The 18,033-nt window shown below is 49.1% G+C and overlaps 1 protein-coding gene across 3 annotated transcripts in view; it reads left to right on the top strand.

The window, feature by feature from the left end:
- Window positions 1–522: 522 nt before the first annotated feature.
- The window catches only part of SLC1A7 (solute carrier family 1 member 7), a 49,412-nt gene continuing 31,901 nt past the window's right edge, over window positions 523–18,033 (top strand). For all 3 annotated transcript variants that reach the window (XR_001161434.2, XM_003793101.3, XM_003793100.3), the window contains exons 1-2: window positions 523–820; window positions 8,995–9,074. Coding sequence is in view for 2 of the 3 variants with exons in the window: in XM_003793101.3 (XP_003793149.1) it covers window positions 644–820; window positions 8,995–9,074 (257 nt within the window). In the remaining variant the exon portion in view is untranslated. The remainder of the gene's footprint in view (window positions 821–8,994; window positions 9,075–18,033) is intronic.

The raw sequence follows: 18,033 nt of genomic DNA, 5'->3' as shown, positions 1-18,033 counted from the left end.
TGGTTCATGTGGCGGAAACCAAACTGACTTAGGTCCCAGTTCTACCCTGCTGCTTGCTAGCTCTGGCCAAGGGACTCTGGTATGACGCCCTCTGATTAGCACAGGTGAAGCCACCAAACCAGGCTTGGCCCACACGGTGCCTGCTCACTACTCAGCCTCCTTGGATCCTTCCCCTGTAAAATGGTGATATTGGTAGCGTTTACTTCTCGGGATTGGTGCTGCCGTTTCATATGCTGACACAGCAAAATGCTTCTAGAACGGCACCTGGTGCACGGTAAGTGCTACTGAGTGTTGGCAATGACTGGTGTTTTATTGCCTTGCTTTCCATTCTTTCTGGAATTAAGTGGGGGTAAAATTAAACCAACCAAGCAAATCTTTCCCTGGTTCCTCCACCCGTACCTGGTCCACCCCTCTGTTAAAGAGGAGCGCTTGGCTTTGAGGTCCAAACTCCCAGACCACATGGCCTGCTCTAATTTCCCGGGCCCTAATCTGCTCCCAGCCCCTAATGATGCAGCTGGTAATAGGATTGTGGCTTCCCTCTGGGGCGGCCGCACAGGCCATGGCCGTGGGGCTGGCGACTGGCAACTGCTGAGGAGCCAGGGCCCTCTGCCAAGACCCTGTGCCCCCGGCTGGCCTCACGTGCATGGAATGGTGCTGTGCCCCTTGCCAGCGGGCCAGGCTCACCATGGTGCCGGGGGCCGTCCTGGCGCGGGGGAGGGACGTGTGCAGGCGGAATGGACTGCTCATCCTGTCCGTGCTGTCGGTCATCGTGGGCTGCCTCCTCGGCTTCTTCCTGAGGACCCGACGGCTCTCACCACAGGTCAGTCCCCTGGAGCATCTCAGGGGTGTGTGGGTCTGCGGGGATCTCACTCCACACCCCCTGGAGCTATGTCGGTGTGTGAGTCCCTTTGCCTCTCTGGGTGGCAGTTTTCTCTTCTGTAACACGGGTGTGATAAAAACCTTGCAGGACTACGCCGAGGAAAGGATTACAATCCCAGGATGACCGGGTGACTGAGAGGCAAGGATGTCTCATTAGAACAACTGCAGGGCTAGGACCTGTGGTGGGGGGAGGATAGGGTTTTACACGAGTCAGAGCAGGCTCCAGAGAACACCTCTGAAAGGCAGCTCAGATGACAAGAGATCCAGGAAGGGCCTTCTAGGCAGAGGAGACAGTAGGAGCCAGGTGCAGGGGCTGGAGCTTGGCGCCCGCAGGCCCGCTGGCCCCACCACCAAGCAGAGACTTGGGGCCACCATGAGAAGCTGGTGAGTGGAAGAGTGCCATGGTCGGATCTGAATTCTGGGGAGCTCCCTCAAGTATTGTGTGCAGGGTGGGGTGGGTAGGAAGGCAAATGAGGTCAGCTGTCAGGGAGACATGGGATGGAGGAAAGGGGAGGACAGGAGAACTGTTTCCTAAAGGGGACCCTGAGGCTGGGCAGGATGGAGTGTGGGGCTGGGGGACAGGAAGGCACGGAGGCCCGACTTTCCCACGTGACAATCACGGTGGAGCTTCCTACCTGGGAAAGGGCCCCTTTCCCCTCTCAGCTAGTCCCCTCTGTGAGAGGGAGGGACATTCCACAGTGTTAAAGAAACATTATTCTGATACTTGTTATGGTCAGGAAGACTATTCGGGACTATTGCCATAGGTCAAGACCTCCTGTGGGAGAGACATAGGACCCATCTGCAGATACACAAAGACATGGGCATTCGAAGCCAAGGAGTGAGTGAGGGGGTCAGTGGGTGGATAATTACCAGGAGACACCCAGGCTGGGAGAGCCTTGCTGAAGGCAAGCCAGGGTGACCCCCACATTGAGAGTGGGGTGAGGAATCTCACCAGATAAGAGGAGGAAGGGTGGCCGTCGTCACTAAACTGAGTTGGCAGGATTCTTACTACAACTGGACTATACAGGCCACAGCCCAGCCCACAAGGACAAAAATCAGTTGAAAAGATGGTTCAGGGGTAGGTTTTGGTTCAGGCGTCTCAAGTTTGGTCAAGGAGAGGGTCTTTGTCAATGGATTCCTGAGAGGTTTTCCATTCCACAAAACCCCTCTTCCTGCACCTCACTGAAGGTGAACGCTATATGGAACCAGCCTATGGGGCTCAAGGAATCAGACTTTGTCTGGACTTGAGCCTGTTATTACTATAATAACCCTGTTAAGCCTTGAGCAGTTATTTAGGGAGAAGCTTGAACTCTGGAACCAAAGGAACCCTGAACTTTGACTCTATACATGGCTGAGCAAAATCCCATCTCATCCCTGGACCTCAGTTTCCTTATCTGTAAAGTAGAATAGGGAAGCGATATGCCTACTAGAATTATTTTTAGGGATAAATCAAAGATCCATCAGTGCCCAGCATACAGTAAGTGCTAACTGATTGTTAATTCACCCCTCTCTCCCTTATCAGCTGTCAAATTCCTACCTACATCAGGAACCACCTCACATTCCATGTCTTATAAAAGAAAGCCTTTTCAGACCTGTCTACATCTGAAATAATACTCCCACACTCAGGCCAAGCACATCCCTTAACCCACCTGCCCACTGCCTCGCCTTAGAGCCTATTATGTAGGGATCCGTTTCCCGACAGACTGTGAACTGCTGAACATGGGTTTTCTGGAACGTGAGCCTAGATCAGGGTAGGGAAAAGAGAGAACACGCAACTATTTGCTGTAATTAGCTAGAAATGGAATAACGATCTGCAATCCGCTCTCTTTAATTTTCCTCAACAACAACAACAAAAAATTACTGTAGGAAGATTATTTTGTGAAAACAAATTGTGAATGCCTGTTATTAAAAGCCAAACTCATCTGTAGCCTCCTTTGCCAAAGCTGTCTTCCCCATCTGTTTGGAAATGCAAATGTATTCCGGTCTGGATTAACCTGCCAGATAAATCCAAGGAAGGATATGGAGTCTTAGGACAATTATTTGGCAGGAATTGGCTTTCTCAGCATCTTACTTTGAAATCCAGGATTTTTCTGTTTGATCTCCTTGCCTGTAACTCAGAAACTAAACCCTTCTTATTTTGTAGGCTTACGCAACAAGCAAAAATCATAAACAATTTGGAAAATGGTGGAATGTTCTATTTGCGAAAAGAACTTAGAAAGATCACAGACTTGTTATCTCTGGAATATCTCATTTAAAAATTTCAACCATCTGGAAATTACGGGCATTCCATTTTGAGACTTCCAAGCCAAACAATGGCAAATCACAAACGCATCCATTTTCTTCTCCTGCCTGGAATTCCACTATTATTATAGTAATGGAATGTTTGAAAGATAAAAACCATCAGGAACTAAGAGATTATAAAAGGAGATAGCCGACAAAAGAAATTAAGAGACAATGTCCAATTAAGCAATATGGAAGTGGATGAATTGAATGAGCTCATTTAGTAGAACACAGGAAGCTAAAATCTTACGTCTGTAGAAGTTGATACCAAGTCAGTTCGTCTTACACAACTCCAGAAGGGCTCTGGACTTGAAAGTGCAGAGGGGGAGGCAGGGAGTTAAAAGCAGTCAGAATTTTCTAACCAGAGAAGTTAGGCCCTTGCAGTTCCCATAGTCAGGAGACTCCTCATCCACCCATCTCTACCCCACTGCCTGCCCCAAGGAACCAGAGAAACTTGCCTTGGGGATGTTAGGCCCCCCTGCGTGTGTGGGGAGGGGCCGATGGTGAAGCTCCTGCTTCAAGTTAAAGAGCAGACACCTGCATTCTGAATGTGAGCCCCCTAGTTTACAAACTGTTGTCAGTCTAGCTTGGGCATAGCCCAGTTCCCCAGCCAAAGGTAGGAAGAGACTTATTTTGTTGAAGCTTCAGAGAAAAGATTTCTAAATTCCACTATTAGGGAGATTCTCCTGCCATCCCACCCAGCTCCAGTGAAAAAGCCATTCATCACCCGTCTCTGTGTGCTGAGGGGCCATCTGTTTGCAAGCCCTGCTCACATACACAGAGGGTTAGCTCCTTGGACTTATGTACGTGCACAAAGCCAAAATCACTGGAAATTTTAGAAAAGCTGTTAATGTGAAAGAGACTAAACAAAGAGAAAAGGTTTGTGAGGCCGCGGAGACAACACAGGCAGTAGAAGGAAACTTTTCCATCTTTTTGTACGCTCTTGGGAGCTGTGAGAGAGGGTACCGTTACTGGGAAACAGAATGGGATGCAAAGGAGAGGGCAGAGGACGAGGAAGAGTTTGGGGAAATTAAAAATACATATAAGACCCAAGGGAAAAAAATGTCAATAGCTGGGATAAAGTTGCAGAAATCTCCCAGAAAGTAAAACGCAAAGAGATGAAAATGAAAAAAGAAAATATAAAAAAATTGAGGTTTGGCACCTGTAGCCCAGCGGCTGGGGCACCAGCCACACACATCGGAGTCAGCAGGTTCGAATCCAGCCCGGGCCCGCCAAACAACAATGACAACTACAACCAAAAAATAGCCGGGTGTTGTGGTGGGGGCTGGGGTCCCAGCTACTTGGGAGGCTGAGGCAAGAGAATCGCTTGAGCCCAGGAGTTTGAGGTTACTGTGAGCTGTGACAGTACAGCACTCTACCCAGGGGGACATAGTGAGACTCTGTCTCAGAAGATAAAAGAAAAGAAAAGAAAATTGGAATGTTCAGGCTCGGCGCCTGTGGCTCAAGCAGCTAAGGTGCCAGCCACATACACCTGAGGTGGCAGGTTTAAATCCAGCCCGGGCCCGCCAAAACAACAGCTGCAACCAAAAAATAGCCAAGCGCTGTGGCAGGTGCCTGTGGTCCCAGCTACTTGGGAGGCTGAGGCAGGAGATTTGCCTGAGCCCAGGAGTTGGAGGTTGTTGTGAGCTGTGATGCCACGGCACTGTACCCAGGGGCACAGCTTGAGGCTTTGTCTCAAAAAAAAAAAATTGGAATGTTCAACACCAACAATCTTATAACAGTTTCTAACAGAGAAAATGGTAGTGAGGACAGAATTTGCAGAGAATGTAAGAAAGCCTCTTAAAAGTAAAAGGGAAGGGGAGGCACCTGTGGCTCAAAGGAGTAGGGTGCCAGCCCCATATGCCGGAGGTGGCGGGTTCAAAACCAGCCCTGGCCAAAAACTGCAAAAAAAAAAAAAAAAAAAAGTGAAAGAGAAGCACACAGCACCTTGAAACTACAGAAAGGTGGAGATAAATAATCCTCAAACGATTCTGTGGATAAAACAGGTCCATGGGAGGAGTAGGCAGCAAGGACGGCTTTACTCATCTTAAGCAGCACCAGAAACTAGAAGATAACGGAGAAATGCCTTCAAAACGTGAAGGGGCAATTATTTTCAACTGGGAATCTTACCCTACGGCCAAACTATTGCCAGAGATAAAGACAGAATAAAGGACTCAGAACTAAGTTTCTCCGCCATGCACCTCTACTCAGGAAGCTACAGAAAGAGATGTTCCAGCAAATTAATAAACCCAGCACAGGCTCGGTGCCTGTGGCTCAAACAGCTAAGGCACCAGCCACATACACCTGAGCTGGCAGATTCGAATCCAGCCTGGGCCTGCCAAACAGCAATGACAGCTGCAACCAAAAAATAGCTGGGCGTTGTGGTGGGCACCTGTGGTCCCAGCTACTTGGGAGGCTGAGGCAGGAGGCTCGCTTGAGCCCAGGAGTTGGAGGTTGCTGTGAGCTGTGATGCCACTGCACTCTACCCAGGGTGACAGCTTGAGGCTCTGTCTTAAAATAAAATAAAATAAACCCAGCACACAGTCCCGCATAACGGTGGAGAACCAGGACCACCACTGGGCCTGGAGAGCCATCTTTTCAGACCAGAGCACAAAGCTGGAGAGCTCCTGGACTGAGCTCCAGGGTGGGAGAAAAGGGAACTGATGCGCTCGAGTGTGGAGAAAGCACTAAATACAAATTTAGGGGGAACAAGTGTCTTTTGTTACATGGATGAATTACATCCTGCTGAAGTCAGGGCGTTCGGAGTACCCATCCCTGGAATAGTTTACACTGTAAACTATGAATTTTTATCCTTCCCCTCCCGCTCTCCCTTTCTTAGTTTTCAACGTCCATCACACCACTTTGTGACCACATATATCCCTAGTTGAGCTCCCGCTGATGAATGAGAACATGTGGTATTTGTTTTTCCATTCCCGAGATGCTTCACTTCGGATAATGGTCTCCAGTTCCAGCTAAGTTACTGCAAAGAACATTATTTCACCCCTTTTGGTGGCTGAGTTCTACACCCTTGTATATATATTAATACATCACATTTTCTTTATCCACTCACAGTCGAGGGGCGCTTAAGTTGGTTCCGTATTGTTGCGATTGTGAATCTCGCTGGGCTAGGCATTCAGGTGCACGTATCGTTTTTATAAACTGATTTCTTTTCCTTTGTGTAGATAGCCACAAGTGGGACGGCTGGATCAAATAGTAGGTCACAAATGTTTTGCTTGGCCAAGGTCCAAAAGAGTTTTTCCTAGGTTTTCTTCTAGAATGTTTATGGTTTGGGGTCTTTCATTGAAGTCTTTAATCCATCTTGAGATAATTTTACCCTACGGTGACAGACAGTGTTCTGTTAATTATTTTGATAGACATGTTAAAATGTTTGGAAGAAATGAGTGGGCGATTCCCAGAAAATAAGGCAAATAAAAATCAGTCAATCAACTTCAGAGGGAAAATGAATGTTGTACAAACAAGAAGCCGTGATTCTAACGCATTACTTGGCTTAACAGCACATCGCAATGAACCTATTATAAACTTTGACTATTGATTTGCCCAAATTTTGATATAAATGTAATGATGAAATCGGAGGAGGGAAAAGGGGATAGGAGCTAAGTCCTCATAATCATGGCAGGGAGTTTAATAGATGTCTAAATGATGAATCAAAAACTAGCATTATCGGCTCAGTGCCGCATAGCACGGTGGTTACAGCACCAGCCACATACACCAAGGGTGGCGGGTTTGAACTCAGCCCCGGACAGCTAAACAACAACCGCAACATAAAATAGCCGGGCATTGTGGCGGGCACCTGTAGTCCCAGCTACTTGGGAGGCTGAGGCAGGGGAATCACTTACGCCCAAGAGTTAGATGTTGCTGTGAGCTGTGATGTCACAGCACTCTTCCGAGGGCGACATAATGAGACTCTGTCTCAACAACAACAAAAATAAAATTAAATAAATAAAAAAACCCTTTAAAAAAAAAGCTAGCATTATATAATCTGTTATGGAATTAGAGTTTAAAAAGGAATAGAACCACAACCGTAATATTTAGAAATATCGGTACTAGGGGAAATAATTAGAGGACTTGGGGACGTTTACTCCTGGGAAGTGGGGGGTGAGGAATAAGCAGAGGCAAAGAAGGAGCTGAATTTTTTATCATTAGAGCACTTTTTAACTTAAAAAAATACAGACATGGATTAAAGTTAATTAAAAACATAGTCATGGTGGGTATATTTCTTTCAAAAGCAGATTTTCTGGTGCACTGACATGGTAGCAGAATGGGGCTGACATTTGGTTGGCAAATCACCCCTCTCCGGGCTCAGCTTCCTCCTCCGTGAACTGGTGGCCTAGACTAGAGGATGTGCTTTGTACCACATTGTCACAGCACCAACATTCCGCAATTTAGGGCTTTTCAAAGCATCAGATCATTAGCCAAGTATGTTTGGCTTTGGTTAAAAAAAAAAAGTTGCAGGTACCAAAATTTAACATGCCTCACCCTCTGAAGAAAGTGGCCCCCAGCTTAGGGCTGCCAGAAATAGCAAAACTGAATTAAATTAAAAAATAGCACACCCAGGTAAATCGGACTATCAGATAAACAATAAATAATTGTTTTGAGTGTAAGCAAAGACTAAATTAATTGTTATCTGAAAATCTGATTTCACCAGGCTTATCAGTCCCTTCAGCTTCAGTGGTCAGGTGCTGACCACGTGGCCCTGTTTTTAGGAAACAGCTGACTGGGCAAGGATTTGGTGCCCCAGACAAAGATCTGTGGATAAACTGGAGCCAGCAGCCTGTGAAGGGGCCAGAAGTAGGAACCTCACCTCACAGGGGCTTCTAATCCTGAGTGGCATCTCACCGATCCAATCCAATCCTTCTTCAGCACATAGGGGAGAAGCCCCAGAGAACAGGCCCAAGCAGATAGAGAAAATGACTCTTCGGGAGGCCTCCTCCTTAACTAGGCTGGGAACTTCTCTGGGGCAGGAGCTATGGCTGATTCATTTTGGGGTACCCACAATGATGCCTGGCACAGTGTGGGTTGAATGAATGTCCACAGTGTGGACAAAGTGCGGCCCTGCCCTCTTGCCACTTCCCATCTGCTGCATGAGACACAGTTTATGTGCTGGGCAGGCGGTCGAGTGGTGCAGATGTAGCCAGCGCCGTCATTAGCTGGGATGCCTGCCCATTTGCTCCCACCCGGCCCTGTGCTGAGAGCTTGGGTTCATTCTCTCATTCAAGCTCATCCAGGGAGTTCTCATTCAATGGCCCCCTGAGCCCGCGAGTCATCCTCCTTATCCATGGCTTCACTTCCCATGTTTTCAGTTACCTGGGGTCAAGGTTGGTCCAAAACTGGGTGAGTTAATGTGCAGTAAGATATTTTGAGAGAGAGCACATCCATTTAACTTTTATTACAGTATATTGCTCTAGTTGTTCTGTTACAGTATTCCTTATTATTGTTAATCTCTTACTGAGCCTAATTAGTAGATTAAACTTTATCATAGATATGTATTTATAGAAAAAACATAGTATTTAGAGGGTTTAGATTATCAGCAGTTTCAGGCAGAAACTGGGGGGCTTGGAACATGTGCCCTGAGAATAAGAGGAGACTATGGTAGTTATTGACCTCGTGTGGCAGACGAGGAAAACTCAAAACTCAGAGCTCTCACAGAAGATGCTAAAGGCCACACAGCTGTTTTGGGTGGAGTGGGGGTTGCCAGGGTTGGATCCAGGTCTGTTTGGCTCCAAAGCAAGTTCTTCTCCCAAGGACACAGGAGCATGCAGGTGAGATGGTGCAGAGGCGACACCCACCGTGACCCAGCTCTTGCTGTGTTTTCAGGAGATCAGTTACTTCCAGTTCCCGGGGGAGCTCCTGATGAGAATGCTGAAGATGCTCATCCTACCGCTGGTGGTCTCCAGGTGAGGGGCAGGATTTGGCTAGGTGGGCTGGGGGCGGGGAGAGGGGAGGGCAGAGGCTGTCGGTGCCTCGCACCTGCTGCACGTGGCTGATGGCACCTGCAGGCCCAGAGAGAAGTGGGGCTGTGAGCCCCTATGGACAGTGCCATGGGCTGCTGGATTCCAGGTCATTCAGTGACACTAATTACTCGCTCTCATTCAGTGGCTTTTTAGTGAGCTGATTTAGAATCGTAGGCATGACCTGACTACAGGCTAGCTCAAGGCCAGGGAGTTCAAGGATGCCTTCCCAGAGGAGGGGCTCTTGGCTGCTTGCAGCCACAAGGCAGAGGAAAGACAGCTAACTCTGCAGATGCTCCAAAGATGACGGATGGGCTCATCTGTGTACTGAACTGGCTGTGTAGCCTGGGACAAGTTATCAAGCCTCTCTACTTCATAGGACTGTCATGGAGACTGCATGTTTGTGTATGCTAAGTGTTCAGGAGGCGGGGTCTCAGGGGGTAGAGGGAAGGGTAGTGGAAGGTGAATTTGGAGGGTGGGGCTCTTGTTCAATTGTGAAAGATCTTGAACACCCAGCTAAAAAATTTAGACTATCCCCAGTAGGCCAAGTCATTCTCCATGGAAATCATTGGAGATCACTTGGCCTCTACCACTGATGTGCTAGGTGACCTTAGGAAAGCCCTGCCCTTCTCTGGGTCTCAGATTTTCCAGCTGTACAATGAGCTCCTGCCTTTGGGGGTATCTAAAAGACTTTTGCTCTGAGGCCTTGGGTTTGGAATATTCACCTCCCAAGACTCATTTGCGGGGAGGAAATTGGACAAGCCCTGAGTCCTGGGAGTGTGAGTGGGCTCTGTCCCCTGGGGACAGCCTCCCAGCCTTCCTGCTGCTGAGAGGGGAGCCAGCTCCTCTGCCCTCTCTCTCTCGCAAGGTAGAGATATTGCTCCTTAGGCCAAGGGTGCCAGTTACTGGGACTTTGTGCTCTCCCAGGGAGGCTCTTGCAGCAGCAATTAAGTCTTAGGACGCAGCCTTCCAGGCTCTGCCGAATGCCACTTCCCTCAGGAAGCCTTCCCTGACTCCTCAGCCTGCTTTGGTTCTTGTCTCCTCTTTATGCATCGTTTGAGTCATTCACTGAGTCGGTGAATCTATCAAGGTCACCAGCGACCTCCATGTTGCTAAATCTAACAGACACTTGGGATTCTCCCATGTGACCTCTGCACAGCTAATCAAGTGTGCCCTCAAGAAATACTCTCCCTGTGGCCTTCCCCAATCCTGACACTGTGCTGCTCTCTGCTCCTCCATCCCAGTTTCTCTCTCTACTCAGCTTCCAAACATGGAGGTTTCTCAGGCCCTTTCTTCTCTAGCCCTGTGGCTTTGATGTGTAGGCTCTAACCCTGTAGGCTTTTCCAACCTACAAGCCCAGCACTCCCAGATACAGCCCCACCTCCCAGATCCCTCCTCCAAGTTCCACACGTGATTAACCAACTAGAACCTCTATACAGTGACCCACCCCCCCAGGACTCTAGCAAGCTGGTCAGCATACAGAGGTGGTCAACGTAAGGAACCCCACCTACATACATGTGGTGCGTGTCCAATCTATAAAAATTAGGTCAACTTGAGAAGGTGTCAGGGAGGGGAGATGGCCAGCTATGGAGGTTCTGCTGTATTTGACATCTCCATGTGGATGGTTCACAGGCATCTGAAGTTTAATGTCACCAACTTGAGACTTTTTACCCAGTAAACCAACCCCTTTTCTTATTTTCTGCTGGTCCAGAAAAGCGGCTCAGTCTGCCCAGGTGTCAGGCAAGCCCCTAGGGTGTTCTCTCTCCCTCCCCGCCCTTAGCCGACCCCCCACTGCCCCAGCTGATTCTGCCTCTGCCTCCCCACTCATCTCACCTTGCTCCACTGGAGTCCCAGAGCAGACCAAGCGCTGCCCGGCCTCAGGGTCTGCACACATGCTGTTCCTTCTGCGTGGAACACGCTTCCCCAGTGTCATAATCCTCCTCCGTCTCCTCCTTCTCTTCCTTCTGACCTCAACTTGCACGTCACCTCCTTAGAGAGGCCTCCCTGACGTCTTCCTTCACGCCATCCAGCTGTCCTTCCTCCCTTCTGTTCCTTTGCCCCGGCACCTGCCATACATTGTCATTCTAGGCGTATTCACATGTGTCTTACCTTCCACTAGATTAAGCTCTGCGAAGTTGGCGGTGCTGCTATGTTGAGATTCAGCTCTGGGGTGGCAGCACCTGGCCATGTGCCTGGAGCATAGTAGGTGCTCATTAATATCTGTCCAGTGAATTAATGATTTCTGTAATCCCATGTCATGCCTTCTGGGTGCTTGGCCCATGCTGGGCACGGCAGATACTGCGATGGCCACGGGACGGTTCACAGGCTGTGGAGAAGAGTGACAGGAAAGCAGACAATCACCCCACAGCTGAATCAGTGTGTGGGGGAGGAGGCGGCCCCTCCCCAGGCTGCTTTGTGCACCCTCACGGCTCACTTCGTTCACTGTCTGGGTGTGGCCGCTCTCTGAGAACAGAAATGCCTCAAAGGCAGAGGCCCTTGCATGTGCCCTGGCGTCAGACAGACCTGAGTCCCCATCCCAGCCCTGCCATTCATTGTGGAGGGCCTTGGCCAGGTCACTCAGCTTTGATAGAAATCCTGCTCAGAAGCCAGAGGCTTGGCTTGGCGCCTGTGGCTCAAGTGGCTAAGGCACCAGCCACATACACCTAAGGTGGCGGGTTCGAATCCAGCCCAGGCCCACCAAAAACAACAATGACGGCTGCAACCAAAAAATAGCTGGGTGCTGTGGCAGGCACCTGTGGTCCCAGCTACTTGGGAGGCTGAGGCAGGAGACTCGCTTGAGCCCAGGAGTTGGAGGTTGCTGTGAGCTGTGATGCCATGGCACTCTACCCAGGCGGACAGCTTGAGGCTCTGTCTCAAAAAAAAAAAAAAAAATAGAAGCCAGAGGCCTGGCTCCTAAACCTAGCTCCACCACAAACAAACATGTGGCCTGGGGTCAGGCACCCCCACCCCCGGCTTCCTTCCCCAGTGACTAAGGGCCCGTCCGGTCCTCCGAGTTCTTGCTCTCAAACACCTGTTCCCCTTCTGCGAGGCTAACGTGCTCACTCTTGGCTGGAGATGGCGGCATGTGGTATTAGCTTGAGAAAACCCAGCACATGTTCAAATGTCTTGTTTGTTTATTATAACAGTTTGGGCAGATGCAGAGCAACCGTGTCACTAAAAAATGGAAGTGATTTAAAATTTTCCTACCAAAGGAAAATAAAACTTCCCAGGGAAAAGAAGACGTATTTCTGAGCCCTAAATCCCTTGTACCTGAACCCTCCTTCCTGTAGCCCAAACTGGTCTGACACTGCTCTAGCCAGGTGTACCTACCCTCAGGAAGGAACCACTCTGCTGTGAGGTTGTCACTCAGGGAAGGGCAAACTCATTTGAGCTGCTTTAAAAACTTCAGATGTCAGGCCTCAGCCCGGGCTCACTAAACCGGAATCGCCAAGGGACCCAAGCAGGGATTTGTTTTAAAAGCTACACAAATATTCCGATGGTTTAAAAACCACTGAGTGTCTTGGGCTCGCATCTTTTAGCCAGACAGCTCAAGAGCCCACATGAGGCTGCTGCTGTCCCGTCTCCGAGGGCTCCAGGCTGTGACTCAGGAGGTGGGTTTTCTGCAGCACCTTTGCTACTGGACGGCAGGAGGAGACACAGTTCATTTGCTTCTGGTTCTAAATAACCTGCAAGTTCAGGCCCCAGAGCTTGGCACCGACAACTATCTACTCCCCCCTCTTCTCTAGGACAACTCACTACCCTTCCCCAGGCCAAGCTCCTGGAACCAGGCTGGCCTCCCCATGGATCCCAAGGCATCGGTGTGCCACACCTGTCTCCACGCTTCTGCTCTTGCTGACCCCCTGCCGTGAATGCCCTTTCTTCTATTCTTAATCTAGTGTTGTCTCGCCCCAAGTTCAAGTCCTAGCTCAAGTTTCTGTCTGCGAAGTCCTCCCAGCTCCCCATTTGTTGGTTAAAGCCCAGCTTAGTCACTTTCCCCACAATCTCGCATCTTCCAGCTGTTGGAATTCTTTTTTCTAGAATCCACGTTAACTCAGTCCCTGGCCGGACCCCTCTGCAGAGAGGTGCGTTAAGCCCAGCTGAGTGCAGCCCTCCCTTGGCTGGGGCAGCTTCGTCACAAGGAAAGCGATGAGCAGCCAGCACAGCAGGCATCTCTGACGATCTGCACAGGGTGCAGGGCAGGTGCAGACGTGCAAACCAAGATGCCAACCAAGTCTTATAGAGCCTGGGCCTCAGTGCCCTTATCTCCAAAATGTGAAGAACACCCCCTCACAGGGTTATTATCAGAATTAATAAGGTAATGTACCAGCATAGCTCTTGGTGCATTGTGGATGCCACATCTTTGTTTCTCTGGATTATCAAAGTGTCACCAGACCTCTCTGAGGCCCAGATGTTTCAGGAAACCCTCCCACTCTGTTTCTGTTCTCAGCAGGTGGCTCCTTGGGGTGACTTCTTCCTTCCTATGGTTTTAAATGGCACCTGAGGCTTCCCAGGCAGCTCCCTTGACTGAGGTGCCCTGGGGTCGTCCCTCAATCCCAGAACAGACCTGCATCCGCACCCCCCCACCCCTGCCTGAGTTGTGCACACCCGTGTCCACAATGGCCTCCTCAGGGGCACGAGCCAGATTTCCACCCATCTCACCACCATGCGCTCACCTGGTGCCCAGAGCTGTTCCTCATGCCACGACTGTCATGGCCTCCTCATTCCCTGTGAATTCCTAGTGCCTCCTGCCTCTTGCTTCCCTCGGCCCTTGCACTCCCCCAGCGGCCTTTGCCACTCTCCCATTCACACCGACATCCCTTGCTTTAACTGGTTCATGGAGGTGCAACTTCCCTGGCAGTTGGGAGAGAACACAGGTGAGAACCACATTTAGAAATGTAAAGCCTTCTGCTATCTCCTGGGTGTGGCTATGCACTCGGGCACATGTGTGTGTTAGTTACTTACTGCAGTGTAAGAATCACCGGTCAATCCTCCCCACCCCACACCCCCAAGTCTCCATAGATCAGTAGGCTGGATGAGGCTCAGCTGGGTCCTCTGCTCGGCACCTCACAAGGTTGCAGTCAAGGTGTCAGCAGGGCTTCATTCTCATCTGGGGGCTCAACCAGGGAAGAATCCACTTGGCAGCTCATTCGGGTCATGGGCAGAAGTGATTTCCCTGTGGCTGTTTGTCTGAGGGCCCCTGGCTGACAGCTAGAGACCACCCTCAGGTCCTGCAGGCTGTAGCTCCCACCTGTCTCAATGGGGCAGTTCACAAGGTAGCACTGGGCCTCATCTTTACCTATGTCAGGTTTTGTTAGAATGAGTCACAGGACTATCCAGGGACTGGCTCCTTGAACTTGCCTTAGAGCGTGTCCACGTCTTTCTCTCCCTCTGCTCCCAGACAAGCCAGAAACCCTGGCCTTTATCTCTCAGAAGTCACCCCACTTATTCTCTGTCCCTGGAGTGGGGTGGGATTGGGTGGGGCTGCTGCTTGTCTTCTGGCCCTACTGGTTCCTCAAGAAATCTCTTCTGAACAAGTACAGCTCCCTCACTATAAAAAGAACTCTAAAGAATAAACTTCATCTCTGTCATCGGATTTCTCATTGCCCAGTACAAGGTCAGGTACACAGTAGGTGCCTTTAGAAGCTGTCTTTTTTAGATGGTTTTGTACTTTACATAAATAGATAAGCAAATTACAAACATTTTAGATAACAGGAAAAAAATTTTTTTCTAATTCTTTCACCGTTTTTCTTTTATCTATAAATGTTTGTTCTTATCATTCTTAGTAGTGATGCAAAGGTCTACCAGGTCCAGGGTGTGGTCCTTGGCTGACCAGTTCAAGTTCAACCTGTCTGTGCTACAGCATCCTCTGATGCTGGCCAGAAGTGACCAAATACACCAAATGGCAATGTATTCATTCACAGAGATAAAATGCATTTGCCAAGAAGAACAGATGCACACAGCCTCTGGCCAGAGCATTTTTCCCTGTAGGCTCAGCACATGGGGAACCCACTGGTTACATCTAATTGCTGGAAGGGCTGTTTTAAGTATTTAATTGTGTAACCAGTGGAACTGTGGGTCTGCCATTTTCAGTGAATTTTGGCCCTCCCCACAACCCCCAGCCTTATGAAAGAGTCCCATCATATATGCATTTAACTGGAGTGAATTTGATTGCACGTACTCTGAAAAAGAGAGAAAATCATTTAAACAATGCGGGAGAATCACCCCCTTCTAAGTGCACCACAGGAGAGGAGGGTGGGCTTTGCCCTCAGCCAGCCTCAGTGCCCACGTGCCTCTCAAGGTGTGAACCCCTCCCTGCAGCCAGGGAGACTCTAGAGCAGTGGTTCTCAACCTGTGGGTTGTGACCCCTTTGTAAGAATGAAAATACATCCTGGGCTCGGCGCCTATAGCTCAACCGGCTAAGGCGCCAGCCACATACACCTAAGGTGGCGGTTTCGAATCCCCAGCCCGGGCCTGCCAAACAACAATGATGGCTGCAACCAAAAAAAAAAAAAAATGGCCAGGCGTTGTGGTGGGCGCCTGTAGTCCCAGCTACTTGGGAGGCTGAGGCAGGAGACTCGCTTGAGCCCAGGAGTTGGAGGTTGCTGTGAGCTGTAATGCCACGGCACTCTACCCAGGGGGACAGCTTGAGGCTCTGTCTCAAAAAAAAAAAAAGAAAAATGAAAATACATCCTGGGCTCGGCGCCTATAGCTCAACCGGCTAAGGCGCCGGCCACGTACACCTAAGGTGGCGGGTTCGAATCCCCAGCCTGGACCCGCCAAACAACAATGACGGCTGCAACCAAAAAATAGGCGTTGTGGTGGGCGCCTGTAGTCCCAGCTACTTGGGAGGCTGAGGCAGGAGACTCGCTTGAGCCCAAGAGTTGGAGGTTGTTGTGAGTGTGATGCCACAGCACTCTACCCAGGGGGATAGCTTGAGGCTCCATCTCAAAAAAAAAAGAAAGAAAGAAAGAAAATACATCTTGCATGTCAGATATTTACATTATAATTCATAACAGTAGCAAAATGACAGTTATGAAGTAGTAATGAAAATAATTTTGTGGTTGGGGATCACCACACTATGAGGAATTGTATTAAAGGATCGGGCTTCAGGAGGCATTAGGAAGGCTGAGAACCACTGCTCTAGGGCATGCAGGGAGGTATGTTTTATAGATCCTGGACTCTAAGTGTGCTGACTGCTTCATCTGCTGTTCACCTAAGGAAACAACAACCCACTCCAAGGCTGGAAGAAAAAATGTCCTGAATGAACTTAAACAAAACTATGCCTCCTGAACTATGGGCATCTTAAGGGATATATATTCAAGGGTAGATTTAATGGTTTTTTGCTTTATTTACTGACTTGCAACCAAATATGCCAATGTGGTTCTACTCTTCTGTACAACCAAAAAGCCCAGTGTCTTCCTTTTGAGGCCTCTACCCATTGGCCCAGGTTGGCCTGTTTCATTCAGTGGAAGTTTCTGGTGCCAAGTAGAGAGAGAACTGGAGCAGCTAATCCTGGTTCCTTCCACATGGTGTCGCTGTTGAACACAGGTCCTGCATGGTTCAGTAGCCAACTGTACGCTGTCTCTTACAGGGATGCCTTGCTCTGAAATCTGGGTCACACTGAAGTGCTCTATCATTGTTCCTCAAAGCAGCCTCAGTCATGCCTTGAGATTAGCTCCCTGGGAGTTGAGCTCCAACTCCCTTTTCCTACCCTGGTGGTTCACTCTCAGAGTCTTTAGTGTGAACAGATCTTGGTTGGGAGACTCCAGGGTATCATGACACTAACTTCAAATTGCAAAGAACAGGAGATAGGAACTTAGTTTCTTTGCTCTCACAAAGCCCCTGAGCCTCGCATGCTAATTGGTACACCTTCCCATAATTCTACAGACCTCAACATTCTCAAGAAGGGAAGCTCCTATCAACCCACAAAAGACTCCTCTCCCCTGGACAGTGTGTACCTTCTTACCTTACATTTACTATTCAAAAGATTCTTCTCAAAGGCAGCACCTGTGGCTTAAAGGAGTGGAGCGCTGGCCCCATATGCCAGAGGTGGCAGGTTCAAACCCAGCCCTGGCCAAAAACTGTAAAAAAAAAAAAAAAGATTCTTCCCAAAATAAAATTGGCTGCAAGGGGAATTTCACCGTCAACCTATGAATATAGAAGCCTCAGACAAAAGTTAGAAAATTCTGCCTTGCATTACATTGGCATAGGGGCAAATAGTCTGATGGATGGGACCTATCACAGTATCATTGCCTGTGTGCATCAGAGCCCCTTTCCCATGGGTGATACCTGCTGTGGGGCCAAGCAGTTGGCCACTCTCAGCTCCCTTCCTGTGCTTCTACTGGTGACTGACCCCATACTAACTACACCTTTGCTTAGAAAAGTCGAGCCTCTAGGACCTAGGAGGCTTCCGTTCCTATTCTCTCCCAGTAAGGCCACTTGTCACTATTCTGATCCCTTTTGCTTTTAGTTTATAGTCTAGTCCAGTGTTTTTCAACCTTCTTTATCTCATAGCACACTTGAACCTATAAGTGTTCCACGACACACTTAGATTATGTTGATCAAAAAATTGAGCAAATGGCTCAGCGCCTGTAACTCAAGCAGCTAAGGCACCAGTCACATACACCAGAGCTGGTAGGTTCAAATCCAGTTCAGGCCTGCCAAACAACAGTGATGACTACAACCAAAAAATAGCTGGGTGCTGTGGCAGACTCCTATAGTCCTAGCTACTTGGGAGGCTGAGGCAAAAGTATTGCTTAAGCCTAGGAGTTGGAGGTTGCTGTGAGCTGTGACGCCACAGCACTCTACCCAGGGTAACAGTTTGAGGCTCTGTCTAAAAAAAACAAAAAGTAATCAAAAGAATATACTTACTGTGCTTTGAACTTCTTTCAAAAATAATCTAATT

This window comes from Otolemur garnettii, unplaced genomic scaffold (genome assembly GCF_000181295.1).
Source record: "Otolemur garnettii isolate 467f Iridium unplaced genomic scaffold, OtoGar3 scaffold00066, whole genome shotgun sequence".
NCBI classification, from domain to species: domain Eukaryota; kingdom Metazoa; phylum Chordata; class Mammalia; order Primates; family Galagidae; genus Otolemur; species Otolemur garnettii.
The sequence above is the reverse complement of the archived record's forward strand: the minus strand, read 5'-3'. Positions and strand labels throughout refer to the sequence as shown.